The 14,698-nt window shown below is 37.5% G+C and overlaps 1 protein-coding gene across 1 annotated transcript in view; it reads left to right on the forward strand.

Annotated features, from left to right (window-relative positions):
• Window positions 1–14,698, forward strand: part of ADCY2 (adenylate cyclase 2) — a gene marked incomplete at both ends in the record, with an annotated part of 223,790 nt that overhangs the window by 97,693 nt on the left and 111,399 nt on the right. The window contains one exon of the mRNA XM_080339994.1: window positions 4,982–5,131. Within this exon, the coding sequence (XP_080196120.1) occupies window positions 4,982–5,131 (150 nt within the window). The remainder of the gene's footprint in view (window positions 1–4,981; window positions 5,132–14,698) is intronic.

Here is a 14,698-nt window from a genome sequence, read left to right on the forward strand (position 1 = left end):
TGCTTCCAAAATTCAAGACAAACCCAAATTCCTGTTAGTTTTACCTAAATATGTTTCTGAATAGTCTTGAATTTTTGTTTGTTTGTTTCAATTAATTGTATATTCAGATGTGTTTGAGCAATTTTGCTAATAAAGAGATAAAATGACCCCAAATGTGCATATAAACACAAAAAGACCTCTCCGCAGGTGGGAGGGGGAGTGCAGTGTCTGGCTGGTTCCTTCTGAACGAAGATTCAAAATATGAAGAGTCATTAATTAGAGTCAATGCTATTGATTATGTGTGTTATGCAGAAGTGATCTAGAGGGACCATACTAATCCTTGCTTCTAGCGTATTTTTTCCTGTTTTTGATTCAAGAGTTTACAGTTTATGATCTGTTTCCATCTGCACTAGCATATAGAGTGGCTCTGTGTATGCAGAGCTGAACAAAATAAATCCAGTCGTTCCACAGAACAGCCTGAAGCTATGAGAAACTTCAATCTGTATTAATGATAAAAAGAAAACCACATCAAATAACATAGATATTACAGAAAAGGAATATCCTGCTGGTGTCCACAATGTTCTGATTGTGAAAGCTACAAAGAGAATTACACACACAAATTAGAAGAGTGTCACAACTTCCTGGATTGTAAATGACACCAATTCCTCTTCCACAAAGGGGCTTTTTACCAAGTTTATTTTAGCACTGAAAATATGGAACAGTTTCCTGATGTCTGGAATAACGAGTAATTCAAACTCTTATTTTTCTGTCGGTTCTCAGTTATTTTTAGAAATCTTAGATGGTTGGGATTTTGTTGGCATTTTTTCTTGTGTTGTTTCTTGCAAATTTGCAATTTGTTTTTTTACTTATATTTCTGAAAAACACTTGAGATTCTCCTTGATATAGACAATGGGTCTGAGGATCCTGGAGCTTCCTGTGTCTTCTTTTTATCTGTAGTGTGTTCTCACTGTGGCCTTCATGAGTATTTAAGGATTTAAATACCTTTCAGCTTTCAGAATATTAAATATAATGTGGCAGTCATTAAAGAAATTTATTTTTACTCTTAATTCCTGAGGAAGTAAGTCTGTGGTTGTCCATATTCTGTCTGTCCTTCAACCCATCATCTCCTGTACCCAAGTAACTTTAATTCATTTACTTTTACCATCATCTGTGAAACAAAAATAGAAATCCAAAAGATTGCTACATTCCTTTATGAAAGACAGAAGCTTTCATGATAAAGACCCCAACTTAGTGATCTCACTAAGACAAATACAAGAAAAGGACAGTTTTTTTGTAGGCAGATTTCATCAGTTGAACTTCTGTATAATGAATGCACTGCATTTTTTTCAGCAACTCAGTGAACTTTAGTACTCTCTTGAGAAATTAGTCATAGCTTCTTAACTTTGTCTTCATTTGCTTTTAAATAGTCTATTTTGGTAGTTAAGCACTAGAAATCAGATTGCTTTGTATTCACTGATACTGAAAAATACATGTGCTTGAATGTAAAAATACAGTTTAGAAAATGCCCCATTGCCTGGAAGCACGTACAGTCTTCTGTAGGTTGAAAGAGATGGGAGAGAGATCAGGCATGGTAACGTTCCTTAAGTGATTAGAGGTATACGCTGGTAGTTGGAGTACCTATAGAAAGGGTGCAGATGTCCTAGGAGATGGACTTGACTCTCCACTGACTGTACAGAGAAATCAGAACTTCTGCTGTGTGACTCAGTTTTTCCATAAGGTGAATTGCGTGGGAGCTTACTATAATGTAGGTATATTGTAGTAGGTTTGTTTTTCTTTTTCATTCGGTGTCTGTTTGTAAAGGAGATGAACTAGGATCATGCAGTGCTCTCTTTGAGGTCACCCTGCTCTTCTTCCGCTGTTGAGTTACCATCGTTAGTTAGACCTTTTCCCACAGCTCAGGCTTGTCCTCCTTGACAGAAGCCTGAACCACGTTGTGTGGCCCATTCAGATGCTCCTTAATTCTCTTACAGAGGTTCTTTGCTACAGTTTTGCTCACGCAGCTGATCACAGCTCTCACAGCAAGATGCAGTTTCTTATCAGAAGATCCACCACATCTTCTCTGATTATCCAATATTTATCTAGAGGGGATGGAAGCAGGGATGAAGATAAATAAAAAATTTAAAATAAAATTAAAAAAAAAAAAAAAAGGAGGAAAAGAGAAAGAGCTGAAGAGTCCTAGCCTAGAGAAATGACAAGGTAGAAGACTGGTCCCACTCAGGATTTCATTGCAAGTGCTTCAGTCCATGTGGCATTCACAGCATGGAGTCTTCTCAGAGCAGGTGCCTGAACAGGGGGAGATTTTGTAGAATTTCATACTGGTTAGAATACTTGCTTAGGAAGTGGAAAGCGCAATTAATTTTTTTTGGACTGAAGAAAACTTTGAATCTGTTCCTTCTGAGAGAATGCCTATGAGACTATAAAGCCAACCTGGGATGAATCTCTTCTCCAGCTCATACTTTGAAACTAGACCGCAGTTCAGAACAAAATGCAAAACATAGGAGAAGATACTCAGCAAGAAGTATATATGTTTTTTATTTTGTTTTGTAATGTTAATTGCATTTTCCAATAAACAGTCTATTGACAATATGTATTTCAATTAATAACTGTTAGTGAAAAATACAGAAACATTCACACAAGCCAGACTACATACAGGCAAAAAATTCTATTGGTCTGAGTTAGAAACCAGTTCATCCATTTCTTGGATTTATTTTTTTTTAAGTTAAGACCCCAGTGACACATTTCTGAATGAACTCCATACTAGCCAAAAGAATTCTCGATGTTTTGAAGACAGTTTTTATCTACATATTCACTTATACACTTACATGACTGTAGTATCTTAGTTATCTTTGAGCAGCCTGATTCAGGTACTGTAAGCCAGTGCAGAGCTTCATGTGGGCTGAATTACCCCATTGAGAATCTGAAAAGCCTGGTTAATTAGCTTCCTTGCCTGTCAGTCACTTGTTTCCATCTATTTTCTCACTTTAGCTAGTTCAGTCATAAAACTGTAATCTGTTTTTCTATGTCTGTGAAGATGATACTTATAATTTATTCCTTCATCTACCCATCACAACATTTTTTTAAAATTTTGATTGGTTGTGTTCCTGAAGTTTTGTTTTAAATAATCTAAAGCTTTATGAACCTGGACAATATGTTTAGTAAGTTTGTGTCTGGCTTTTCAACAATGATCCATACATAGAGATTATGACAGCACGTTGGCTGTTGTGAAATGTTTAATTTAAACTGTTTCTTATTCCTCTACTTCATAACAGAGGTTCTTTAGAGAAAACGAGTTATGTATATTTTTCTCCTTGATTTTACGTTTATTTATTTTAGAAAATTTTGAGAACTCAGAGGTTGCTTTTAGAAACATTGTAATCCTAAAGTTTTAGGGAAAGAAATAAAAATGTTATCAAATTGAAAACATCAATCCTTTTTGTGGCAAAGGTGTATAGTTCCCACTTGTAGCTTTGTGGAACCATGAGAGGTGGGATGTCACACATGTCACGGAGGGAGGAATAGGTATTGCCTGTAGTGATGTTATAATTTGTGAGGAAAATAAAAGCATTTCTTTAAAATTTTCATTTTAAAGTTTGTATTTATAAAAGGAACATTAAAACTTCACGCATTTTTTTGTGAATAAAACGTATTCCTCAAGGAGAAGGATTTCTGTTAACAAGACAATCTCATTGGTCTGAACCACTGTAGCATACCGTTGGACTTCTTTTCTGACATCTCTGGTTCTTTCACTACTAGCAGTTCACAAAAGATTGCCTGGTACGTAGGTACATTGAAAGCAACCAATGACTGATCACTGGGGAAATCTATCATAAACCTCATTATTAGATTAACTGTGGAGAATTAATGAAATTTTAGTCCCTTTTCTTCCTCCTTCACTTCCAGACCGTAAGTACTATGGCACCATGTAGCACGTGTAATCCAGGCTATGTGATACACTCAAGCCTTACAGATAGAGACCCCTCCTGACCAGATGGCAGCTGTATTCCAACTTCAGTTCCCTTTTTATATTATATTTTTTTATTAAATTAAGACTTGGTTTCATTCCTGTGTTTATTCTCCTCTGAAGGAGCTGGGGTACGTAAAAGTGTCTCTTTTTTTGCAGCACTAAATTGGGAACAGGTGGAAGTGCTAGCATCACCACACAGTATTCTGTCCTTTTCAAAGTCTAAGCACAGGAAAGACCTGCCTTTCCACTCTCTTTACTTTCTCTGAAATATCCCAGACAAATAATAAATAAAACCGGGTTCTTTAAGTGAACTTATTTCTTGTGTTCAAGTGTTGTTGTGTACGCTAAGCATCTAATGCTGCAAGTTTGACCCTGAATCTTTTAAGTTTTGTATTTTAGGCAAATGCGGTTTTCTGGTAGTGGTGAAAAGTATATTCTCACAGAGAAATGTCAGCTCTCACTACTTAAACACTGCTTACTGTTAACTAAGGTTAATATTTATAGCAACTGACAGATAGTAGGGGGTCAGACTAGGGTAAAATGAAGAGCAGGCTGTTGATGTAGGAGGATCTTTTCACCCCTTAACTGTATGGCACTGCAAAGAAAATGTCTTGCCAAAAGAGTGTGGCAATGACATGGCTTTCGATGTTGTTGCTAGAAGGCACAGCTATTGTTTGACATCAGTCGATCATGATCCCACCTCTTTGAAACTCAGCAGTGAATGTAGAACATGAGCTGAATTTCTTTTTCAGATAATGTATGCCACATTGAGTGGGCAAACGTTCATTATCGTTCTTATTTAGTCCTGAATTAAAATGATATTATTGCTTGCGGTATTTCCACTAATTGTGAAAGGTTTTGGAAAAGTGAACCTTTGCTAGAAATCAAACTAAACCAAAATACATAACTGCAACAATCTTTCATTGCAGGTTAGGATTATATTATCATCTTAATTAATATAAATACCCTGACACTTCTCTTTTTTTTTTTTTTTTTTTTTTTATTTAACTTCCCTAGATACTGGCAAATGTAATCATTTTTATCTGCGGAAACTTGGCAGGAGCGTACCACAAACACCTCATGGAACTTGCACTGCAGCAGACGTATCAGGACACGTGCAACTGCATCAAATCCCGTATCAAGTTAGAATTTGAGAAGAGGCAACAGGTAAAATCACAGCCATGTCTGGGTCTGTTTTGCTCTTTTCACACTATCCCTCCATTCATCACTATACAATCCAGTTTGCTAATGCAAGAACACTTAATGAATTACTTAAAGTTACTTAAAAAAATATGCAAAATCTTTTGAACAGGGTTGTGCACAATTTCCATCTGAATATTAGAAGGTATTATATTTACTTGTGTTGTCAAATACATGTTTTCTTTCATTTGTTCTATGAAAATATTTTATGTTAAAGAAAGTTGGAGATGCTATATGGATTCTGTTTGCACACTATCGCTTTTGTTTTCCTTATTGAATGAGCTGTGTCTGTTTTACGAATCTTCAGTTCTTTATGCCCAAGACCAACACTGCAAAATCACTGCCAGAAGATATTACTGAGCTGTTTTTGAAAAATATTTGAAACGACAATACTGATGAATCATGTGATATAGTTCTAGGGGTCAGGTATGTTAAGAGGAGCTAGGGGAATTGCATAATGAGACTGTCTGTCATTTATTGTAGCAGCTGAATAAAAGGCTTCTCTGATTGCTTTATATAGTTCTTTTTCTCTTTGCAAGTTCTGTACAGTGCCTATCATCCTGACAGATAGGTGCTTCATTTAAGAGAATTTGAAATACAAATTAGTTCATCAAGTAGTAAAGAAGATAGGTGTGTTTTGCTTTGAAGGTCACCAGGCTTAAACTTCTATGAGCTGTTGAGGGTCAGGGAATAGAGCCTTCACTGACACATTTCTGTTTTCACAGAAGTGCAGATGTTCACCTTGTATGTCCCAGCTGACCATAACTGTCATGTCTGTCTCACAAATACCTGTAACCTTTTTCAATATTCATCACCAACACTTTTTTTCAGCAAAAGCAAATGGAGACTCCTTACTAAGACTTAAATAGGTGATGTGTGTGTGTGTGTGTGTGTGTGTGTGTGTGTGTGTGTTCAGAAGACTAGCTTTATTCTGCTGGACACTTGGGTTGCATACTGGCTGCAGTCGCTGCAGAACACTTAAGGTAGTCTTAAGGAGAACACTTTACAGTAAAGGCAGGCTTTGATGATTAGATGCAAAGTCTGCATAAGGTACTATTTACAGGAGAGATTGTGTAAGAGCAGTCATTTTTAAGTTTCCACCTCTACCTCCATGAGCTGTATTCACTGGATCAGTAGGCTTTATAACTGATAGTACACAATGCATATTTTACTATTTCTTGTGAATATGGGCCAGAGTATCTCCAAATTAGTTCTAGTGAGACAGCTTGTAAGCACAGGGCAACCAATGCCAGGTATCTGGAAGCGATACCGCTCCAGACTGAGGACTCTCCAGTGACATGAGGTCGACGTGATGGCTTCTAGGCTCATGGTGACATTGCAGAAGATGGCTAACACTGTTCCCTCTGCTCAGGCCTCAGCTGTCAGAAGTACACATGCAGACCATAATCAAACAGCATAATTTATAGCAGTCATCAAGGTCTCTCTTACTCAGGGGAGACCTGAGCTCTTAGCTTCCTGAGCACAGCTGTAAGGGCTCAGATGTCTATTATTGGTTGCTTTTTCCTACAGGCATTGGCATATCTGCCAGAATCAGGAGGGTGTGTTACTGGACACACTCACCAGGTGAACTCAGAGGGGTAAGGATGATGCTTGTAGAAGCCAGTAGTTAGAACATAGTGCTAGCTGGTGGCTTCTGTAAATGTGTACTATTTGCTGGACACTACTAATTTCTATGGAAAGACATAAGCAAGTAGTTTTGGTTTCCTAGCACCTCTGACGGTCTTGCAAAAATCATTGAGAACTTGACAATGGAGAGAAGCAAAAATATCTAGAATTCTGTGCAGATGCATCTTCCTCTTTATTGTTGGTAGGAGTTGTGTTTCTAATATGCTGGAGCACAGCAAGATGGAAAGCAGCAACAGGCATCTTTCAGGGATAAATTTTACTGTTGTTATAAAATAATGAAGGGCAGTATATGTAATTTTTAATATATATATAAATATAAAAGTATGTGTCATCATATTTGTATTTTGATAGAAAGACATATAGATTTATTTAAGACACCTCTATGTAGTGTATTGCAGGTCTGGATTATTAATAGATCAATGACATTAAACTAAAGTAAGTGAAGTATTTTGTGAATATTAATGATATTTTGACCCCTGATGGACCATTAAATCATCAGATCTTCTTATAAAGATTTCTTTAGCCTTTATCCTCTCAACCCCATAATATGTCCTTTATCTCGTGTCACACTTTTTCCAAACAAAAAGACAAGGAGCTACACATCCTTATTATCACACTTATGAATGCTAGATATATAAACATGAAAAGGTAAATAAGAATTAATTTTATAGGGTATTTATTTTTGGGTTTTTTTTTTCTTTCTTCCAATTTGCACACTTCTTTGTCTTCAAACAGTAGTCCAGAAGTGGATATATTTTAGTCTTTTGATACTGCTTGTTTTGCCAAACAGATATAGAAGATCATCCACATTGTTAGTATTCAGGGAGCAAGTCAGTCATATTGCTGACTATTTTTAGAGGATTGAGATACACTGAAAAAGTAGTAGCAGGTGCATTTTAAAAACTATGAGTTTGACCAAAGCCTTCATTAGCCTTTGAAAGACTGTAGCATGACCCTTTACTCTGTGTCTCTTTAACAAGAAAAGTTTAATTTACATCAGTGAGAAATAACACAAACTACTTTTGTACAAGTGCAGAGCATATGTTGTGCCTCTAAATGTTTAGGGCTCCAGATCAAATTGGAAAATTTGTCCAGATCATGGACATTGTGTCTTTTGTAATTGTTTTTGAAAGATGTACAATTTATACTCTAGATTGTTCCATGGGTTTCCTTTTATTTTGTTTGAGAGCAGGCTCATACAGAAGTAGCCAACTATTATTTTTGGTTGGGTTTTTTTGTGTGTCTTTGAATAGCCTTTTTGAGAATACCATTTTGATTGTATCAATAGACAAGTGTATTGAATCACTACTCAACAGTTATGCCAAAGAACTCAAGAGTAACACCAAATTATCTGTTTTCAAGTGAGACCAGCATACATAAGTATCTGGTGAAATAGGGATTAACATATATATACTGAGATACGGATTAGATATATTGTACCCACTCCACTGTGTATTTTTTGGGGGGCACGGCGAAGGCTGCTGCTTCCAAAGGGGTGGGAAGCCTGAAATGGGTCTCCTAAGCTCTGGGCAGAGGCTGAGGGTGAAGGCCGAGGTGAGGTTGGTCAGGGCCAGTGAGGCCAGTTAGTGCCCCAAGGGCAGTGCATAGGAGTCATACTTAGGCTTGGCTTGGGTTTGCACTATATAATGTGTGTTTGCTTGCAGTTGTAGATGTGTAAAAGTTTACGTGTATTAAAAACCACACTTTTATGAACTGTGGTTTCATAGGTCTGTGCTTGATAACAGTGAACACTCTGGACTTTATTTCCATTAGTATACTTCATTGTGAGAATCACTTTTTTAAACTCCCATAGTAAAAGGCAGTATTTTCAAGGCCCACTTTGGTGTTTCTCACACAGCTTTTCTATCTTTTCAGTGTATATAAAAGAGAAACATGAAACTATTCTGACCTCTATTAATTTGCAGCCTTATTTCAAGATAGATATATGATCCCTTCTCCAAAATAACAAGTGATAGGACAAGAGGAAATGGCCTCAAGTTGTGCCAGGGGAGTTTTAGATTTGATCTTAGGAAAAAATTCTTCATGGAAGGCGTTGTGAAGCATTGGAACAGGCTGCCCGGGAAAGTGGTTGAGTCACCATCCCTGGAGGTGTTTAAAAGGCGTTTAGATGAGGTTCTTAGGGACATGGTTTAGTGCTAGAGTTAGGTTAGGTTATGGTTGTATTTGATGATCCTGAGGGTCTCTTCCAACCAAAATGATTCTATGATTCTATATTTAAAATAGTCTCTCATAACATTATTTGTCTCACTGATGCAGCCTGGCTGACAGTTTGTAAGGGTAATGACTCACTAACACTCAGTGCAAGATCTTCATGCTGACAAGCAGTTAGGATAATTGCTCTCCTCTCTCTCTTCTGGTGTTTTGCATCACGAGACACAGGAATATACTCTGAGAAGTTCTTACAACATCATAGGGAGGTATTTGTAAGGTGTTGGTGTTCAGTGGGTTCTCTCAAATGCTGTCTTTGAAAAGGAGGCAGTATAATGATGGTTTAGAAACAACACTCAGGTAGCAGATGAAAATGAATGAGATTTCAAATAATTGAGTGGGATTTTAATTTTTTTACCGAAACATGGTGAAGCAATACCATTCATTACAGGAACTGAAAGATTTCAAAATAGTTTTGAAATTAATTTAAAACAGAGAAACCTCATACATTTCTGAGACTCAAGGCTTGGTAAAGAACAGAAACTTTTGAAATATATTATTTGGAGCGGATATGTAAAATGTGGATTCCTGTAAGTTCAATTGATGCATTTTAAAATATAAGCTACTAATTTTTTCTTTTTTATTTTCTCCACATAACTTCAAGGCCAGTAAGCATGAAAAACAAAACCTAGTTTCTTTAATTTTTGAAGCCGTTTTCTACTCCAGGTGTGTTTGTACACATACACATGGGTGAGGTGCCAATCCTTTATATTAATCTACATGTCATTACCAGAATTAAAGCCTCTTCTGAGGAAGAACTTAAGTGCCAAGTTCAGCATAGTAGACCACATGGAAGATGGATAGAATATGCAAGTAGAACCTGGAAATAGTCCACCAAAGGGCTACAGGGGTAATTAGGGAACTGGAGCTCATGACAGATGATGAGACTTAGGGAACTTTGGATGTTAGGCTGCAGCAGAAAAGGGTGCAAGGGGAATAACTAACATCCACCTGCTGCCTGAAGGAGCTTGTGGAGAAGATGTGGTCAGATTTTTCTCAGAGGCAGACAGTGAAAGGATGAGGGGCAATAGGCACGAGCTGCAGCAGAGCAAATCCTGGCTGGAAGGAAGTAAACAGTTATTTCCCATGAGAGGGGTTAAGCACTGGGAAATGCTGCCTGGAGAGGTGGTGGAATCTGCGTGCAGGGAGATTTTCAAGACACAGCTGGAGAAATTGTTATGCTCCGACTCTGGTTGTGGGCAAAAGGGAACACAGAATAAATACAGGACTCAGAATCTATTGTTTGCCTAATTAAAGTCTGAACAATCTAATGAAAATACAACAAACAATTATTAGTAATATTTCAGTTACAATAATAATAACAGTCACAGTCTACATTATCTAATTAATACAGAAAAGTGTAAACACGGCTAAAACTATTATGCAGAAAATCTAGTATATCCCCTTTTTCTCTGGTATAATTGTCAGTGCTCTGTTACCACGTAGCCCCACAATACAGTTCTGAGTTCTGCCATTTCCACGTGCTTTGTGCTGAGTTTGCAAGGCCTCAGGTTAAGGCTACTTTTTTTTTTAATCTTCCTGGAGTTTTGTTTTCACTTGATTTGTCTGTAAGAACAATTTTCCTAATAACAAGGTGGCTATAGCTAAATAATTTTACTTTTCTCATGGCATGGTACAACCATAGTTATTATTTAGATAATATTAGTGAAAAACTGTTCCGTGAAGAATGAGATATTTACAACTGTTACATAATGCGGAAAAATACAGACCTGGCGTAATAGTGGAAGCCTTAAGAAGTGAACATACAGAATGCAGTGCAGAGGAATACAGGTATGTGATGATTAGAGACGGGACACAGGCTTGGCAGTGAAGACCTCAGGTCGCCACTAGTCACCACTGGTCAGTTAAAGAAATGCAGACCTGGACCTGGACAAAAGTGCTTCTTCAGGGGAACAAAGAACAAGTTCTGACACATATAGAACACCATATATATTAAAATTGGATATAGCATGAACTTGCAGGCCAACAAAGAAGGAGCAAGATAAATGTGTGTTATCATATATATAAAAGTTACTCTAAGGAGATCCTAGATTGAGGAAGAAGTAACCATCATCATCATCAACATCAGCATCATACTCCTCTTCCAGATGCTGATGACTTGCTGAAAGCCTCTCTCACTACCACTTCCAGGCTGAAGCTTTTAACCTTAGAACTCACAAGAACAGTTAAACCATGAGCCTTTTACCAGGAAAAAGGGTTAAAAACTAGGAATTGTGTGTGGAACTAGGAATTTGGTGTCATCTGCAAACTTACTAAGGGTACACTCAGTCTCCTCATCCAGATCATTGATAAAGAGATTAAACAGAACTGACCCCAATACTGAGCCCTGGGGAACACCACTCATAACCAACCACCAACTGGATTTGACTCCGTTGACCACAACTCTTTGGGCCTGGCTCTCCAGCCAGTTCTTTATCCATCGCAGAGTACACCCATCCAGGCTGTGAGCTGCCAGCTTCTCCAGGAGAATGCTGTGGGATATGGTGTCAAAGGCTTTACTGACTGAAGTCTAAGTGCACAACATCCACAGCCTTTCACTCATCCACTGAGCTGGTCACCTTGTCATAGAAGGAGATCACGTTGGTCAAGTTGCCTTTCATAAACCCATGCTGACTGGGCCTGATTGCTTGGTTGTCTTGAATCTGCCGCATGACGGAACTCAGGATGATCTGTTCCATGACTTTCCTTGGTACCGTGGTCAGGATGAGAAGCCTGTAATTCCCCAGATCCTCCTTCTGTCCCTTCTTGTAGATGAGTGTCACATTTGCCAACTTCCAGTCAACTGGGACGTCCTTGTTTGCCAAGACTGCTGATAAATAATTAGAAGTAGCTTGGTGAGCCTCCTCTGCCACGCAGACTGCCTTGTCCTACTCTGGTTTTGCTGCAGATTGTGTTGGATCGGCTCCGCAGCAGCTCCCCTTGGTGACTGACATTTATTACACTTGAGACTATATTAATAAGTTTTTCCATCACCGCCTACCTCCTCTCTGCTCCCCAGGCAAACCCTGGGAGCCACAGGCTGTTCTCACCCAGCCCCGTTACCCCAGAGGGGCTATTTGTCCCACAGTGGCTGTGTAGGGGTGCCAGCCCCCTGCCCTGGGCGCCCCCAGAGAGGAACCAGCACAGGCAGGGCACAGACACGAGGCCACCAGGCAGTTGCTGCCACGGCTAAAAATCAGGCCAGTGCAAGCTCAGAGAAGTCTGGAGATGCTGTGTTGAATACAGAGCTTGTGGTGCTACAGTAAAAATTGTATTTTCTGAGCTAGAAAGGCCCCAAGCGACTTCATCTAGTTTTGAAGTCAGCCCTGTTTGGAACAAGATATTGGACTATAGATCTCCAGAGGTCCCTTCCAACCTGAATATTTCAGTGAGTTTGCAGTTTTCTTTAATGTATTTCCTGTAGCAGAGTGCTATGAAATACAGAAATACTGTGATTTCTGATAGAGAGAAATGAAAAGGTAGGTGTCCCCTTTAATAATAACCTGCAATGGCAAATGAATGTATTTTATATCAACAAAAAAATCCTATCAGGTACTAATGAAATTCTTCCAAGTTCCCAATACTGACTCTTTGTTTACAGAAATGTAACACCAGAAATAACGTAGCCATTTTTTCTCCAACTTATTGATGAGAATAATAGTAATTTTGCAAGACGAGTGTATATTTTTATCAAAAGTTCTGTGATGTGAAAATTATGTGGGTACCTGTTGTCAATTCATTATGTTCAGGTTGCCCAGTCATTGACAAAATTGAAATGGATTACATAGGGATGATGATACTACAATAAGAATAATATTTTCTGATATCTGTTTAAAAGTCCGCAATTTATTTTCCCCCAAAGTTCAATATTTCAATAAAATTCTGAAACTTTGATTTCAAGTAACAGCTAAATACGTTCCTGGTTCCTACCTGGATGCTTACAAGTACTTCTCTTCATTCTACATTTTAGAATTGCTTCTTTATTATTTCCATGCTGAGTCATTTCACATAAAGGATATTTTAAAATAGCAAATGGGTACATATTGGTAGATTTAAAACTAACAGTGTTGTACAAAAATCTTCCAGATACAGCAGCATTTAGTGTAGACTGTTGACAAAAAGTAGGCTACTTGTTAAGAGTCCAGAATGTGAATTTAAGAACCTGCTTTAGGCACTAATGTTTGATAGTCCAGCTGTCTTAGTTTGCAGTTTGAGCTATGTCATATTTTAGAAAGGACATTTCACTGATAAATTTCATATGGCTAATAACATAATAATTTTACATCATACATCAGTTACTTACTGGTGAAAATAGACAATATAATATTTATGAAACCTTTCTACTTTTTCAGACTAGTTTATCCTTCTCATCATACAGTAGCTGCTTAGTACTGTTACTTCGTTTATGACCCCCTGTAATGTTTTTAATGAGCATTAGTGGTGCTTATGTGTTAATAGTATGTGTGAAGGAGGTAAAATACATAAGAAATTTAGCATTAGCATTCTACAACAAAGTAGGAAGCCTGATTTAGCAGAAGAGGAACTAGGGATAATAGCTTTTAGTAGAATACTTTCGGTTACATGCTTCTCTATTATTTTTATCTAACCCAATGTGGAAGAGTATTTTTAAAGGATTACATTCAAAACTCACTGTGTCACATACACCTTTCCTTTATCATAAAAATGGGTAAGTACATAACAGCTCCTCAGGTGAATAATTTTAAAATCATAATTATTCTTTTTATATTGTTCTATCAGTGTTGGTGGTTCAAAGACAGTTATTTTTGGCCTTATATATTAACACTTCAGATGCTAATAAGACAAAGGGATTTCAGTATCTACACTCATAGTCTTTGTTCACTCTCACTAATGTATTTAGCTTTTTGCACTGATGTTGGGATGTGGTATTCTGCTGCCTCTTCTACCAAGATGTGTATACCTTCATGACTGATTCTTAAAAAGAACGGTCTTTGAAACTTTTTTTTCATAAGAAGCTGCTGTTAATTGGGCAAGTTCTGATAATGTGTTGTATTCAGAATGGAATTGTGGGCTTGTCCCAGTTCACCACCATTTTCCTACTAGAAGTATAATTACAAAGCCTAGTTCGCTAGGGCTAGACTATGTGTTGTTCATCTCTTTACAGCAAATTTTTGTGTTACCTAAATATATTCTTAAGGATTAGTTTGTCGTAAAAGTGGTAGGGACAGTTTCTTTCCACTCTCTGGAACCATACATTTAATCTCTGAATATCATAGGGAATAATTAGGGCTTTATGGCTAATATTAGTAAAACAAGCGAAACTTTAACCATCATTCATAGTGACTCTGCACTCGCTACTGGATTACCCCAAATATTCTTCCACTTCTTTAAACAGTCCAGTTCTCTTAGTAGCATCATTACATGTGCTATCAATGTATCTCTGATATTTCATAGAAATTGGAGTTGGACTCGATGATCCTTGTGGGTCCCTTTCAACCCAGGACATTCTATGATTCTATGATTGCTTTGTATATACAGTAAAAATACAATATTTCCTAGATGTTTGCATTTTAACTTTTTCTACATCCACATTGAATTATAATTCTCAGACCTTCTTTTTTAGTGCTGCAAACATTTCAATAAACTCATAGGCAGTTTTCAGTTTGCGTGGCTGCAGTT

Source organism: Nesoenas mayeri, assembly GCF_963082525.1.
Source record: "Nesoenas mayeri genome assembly, chromosome: 2".
Classification (NCBI taxonomy): domain Eukaryota; kingdom Metazoa; phylum Chordata; class Aves; order Columbiformes; family Columbidae; genus Nesoenas; species Nesoenas mayeri.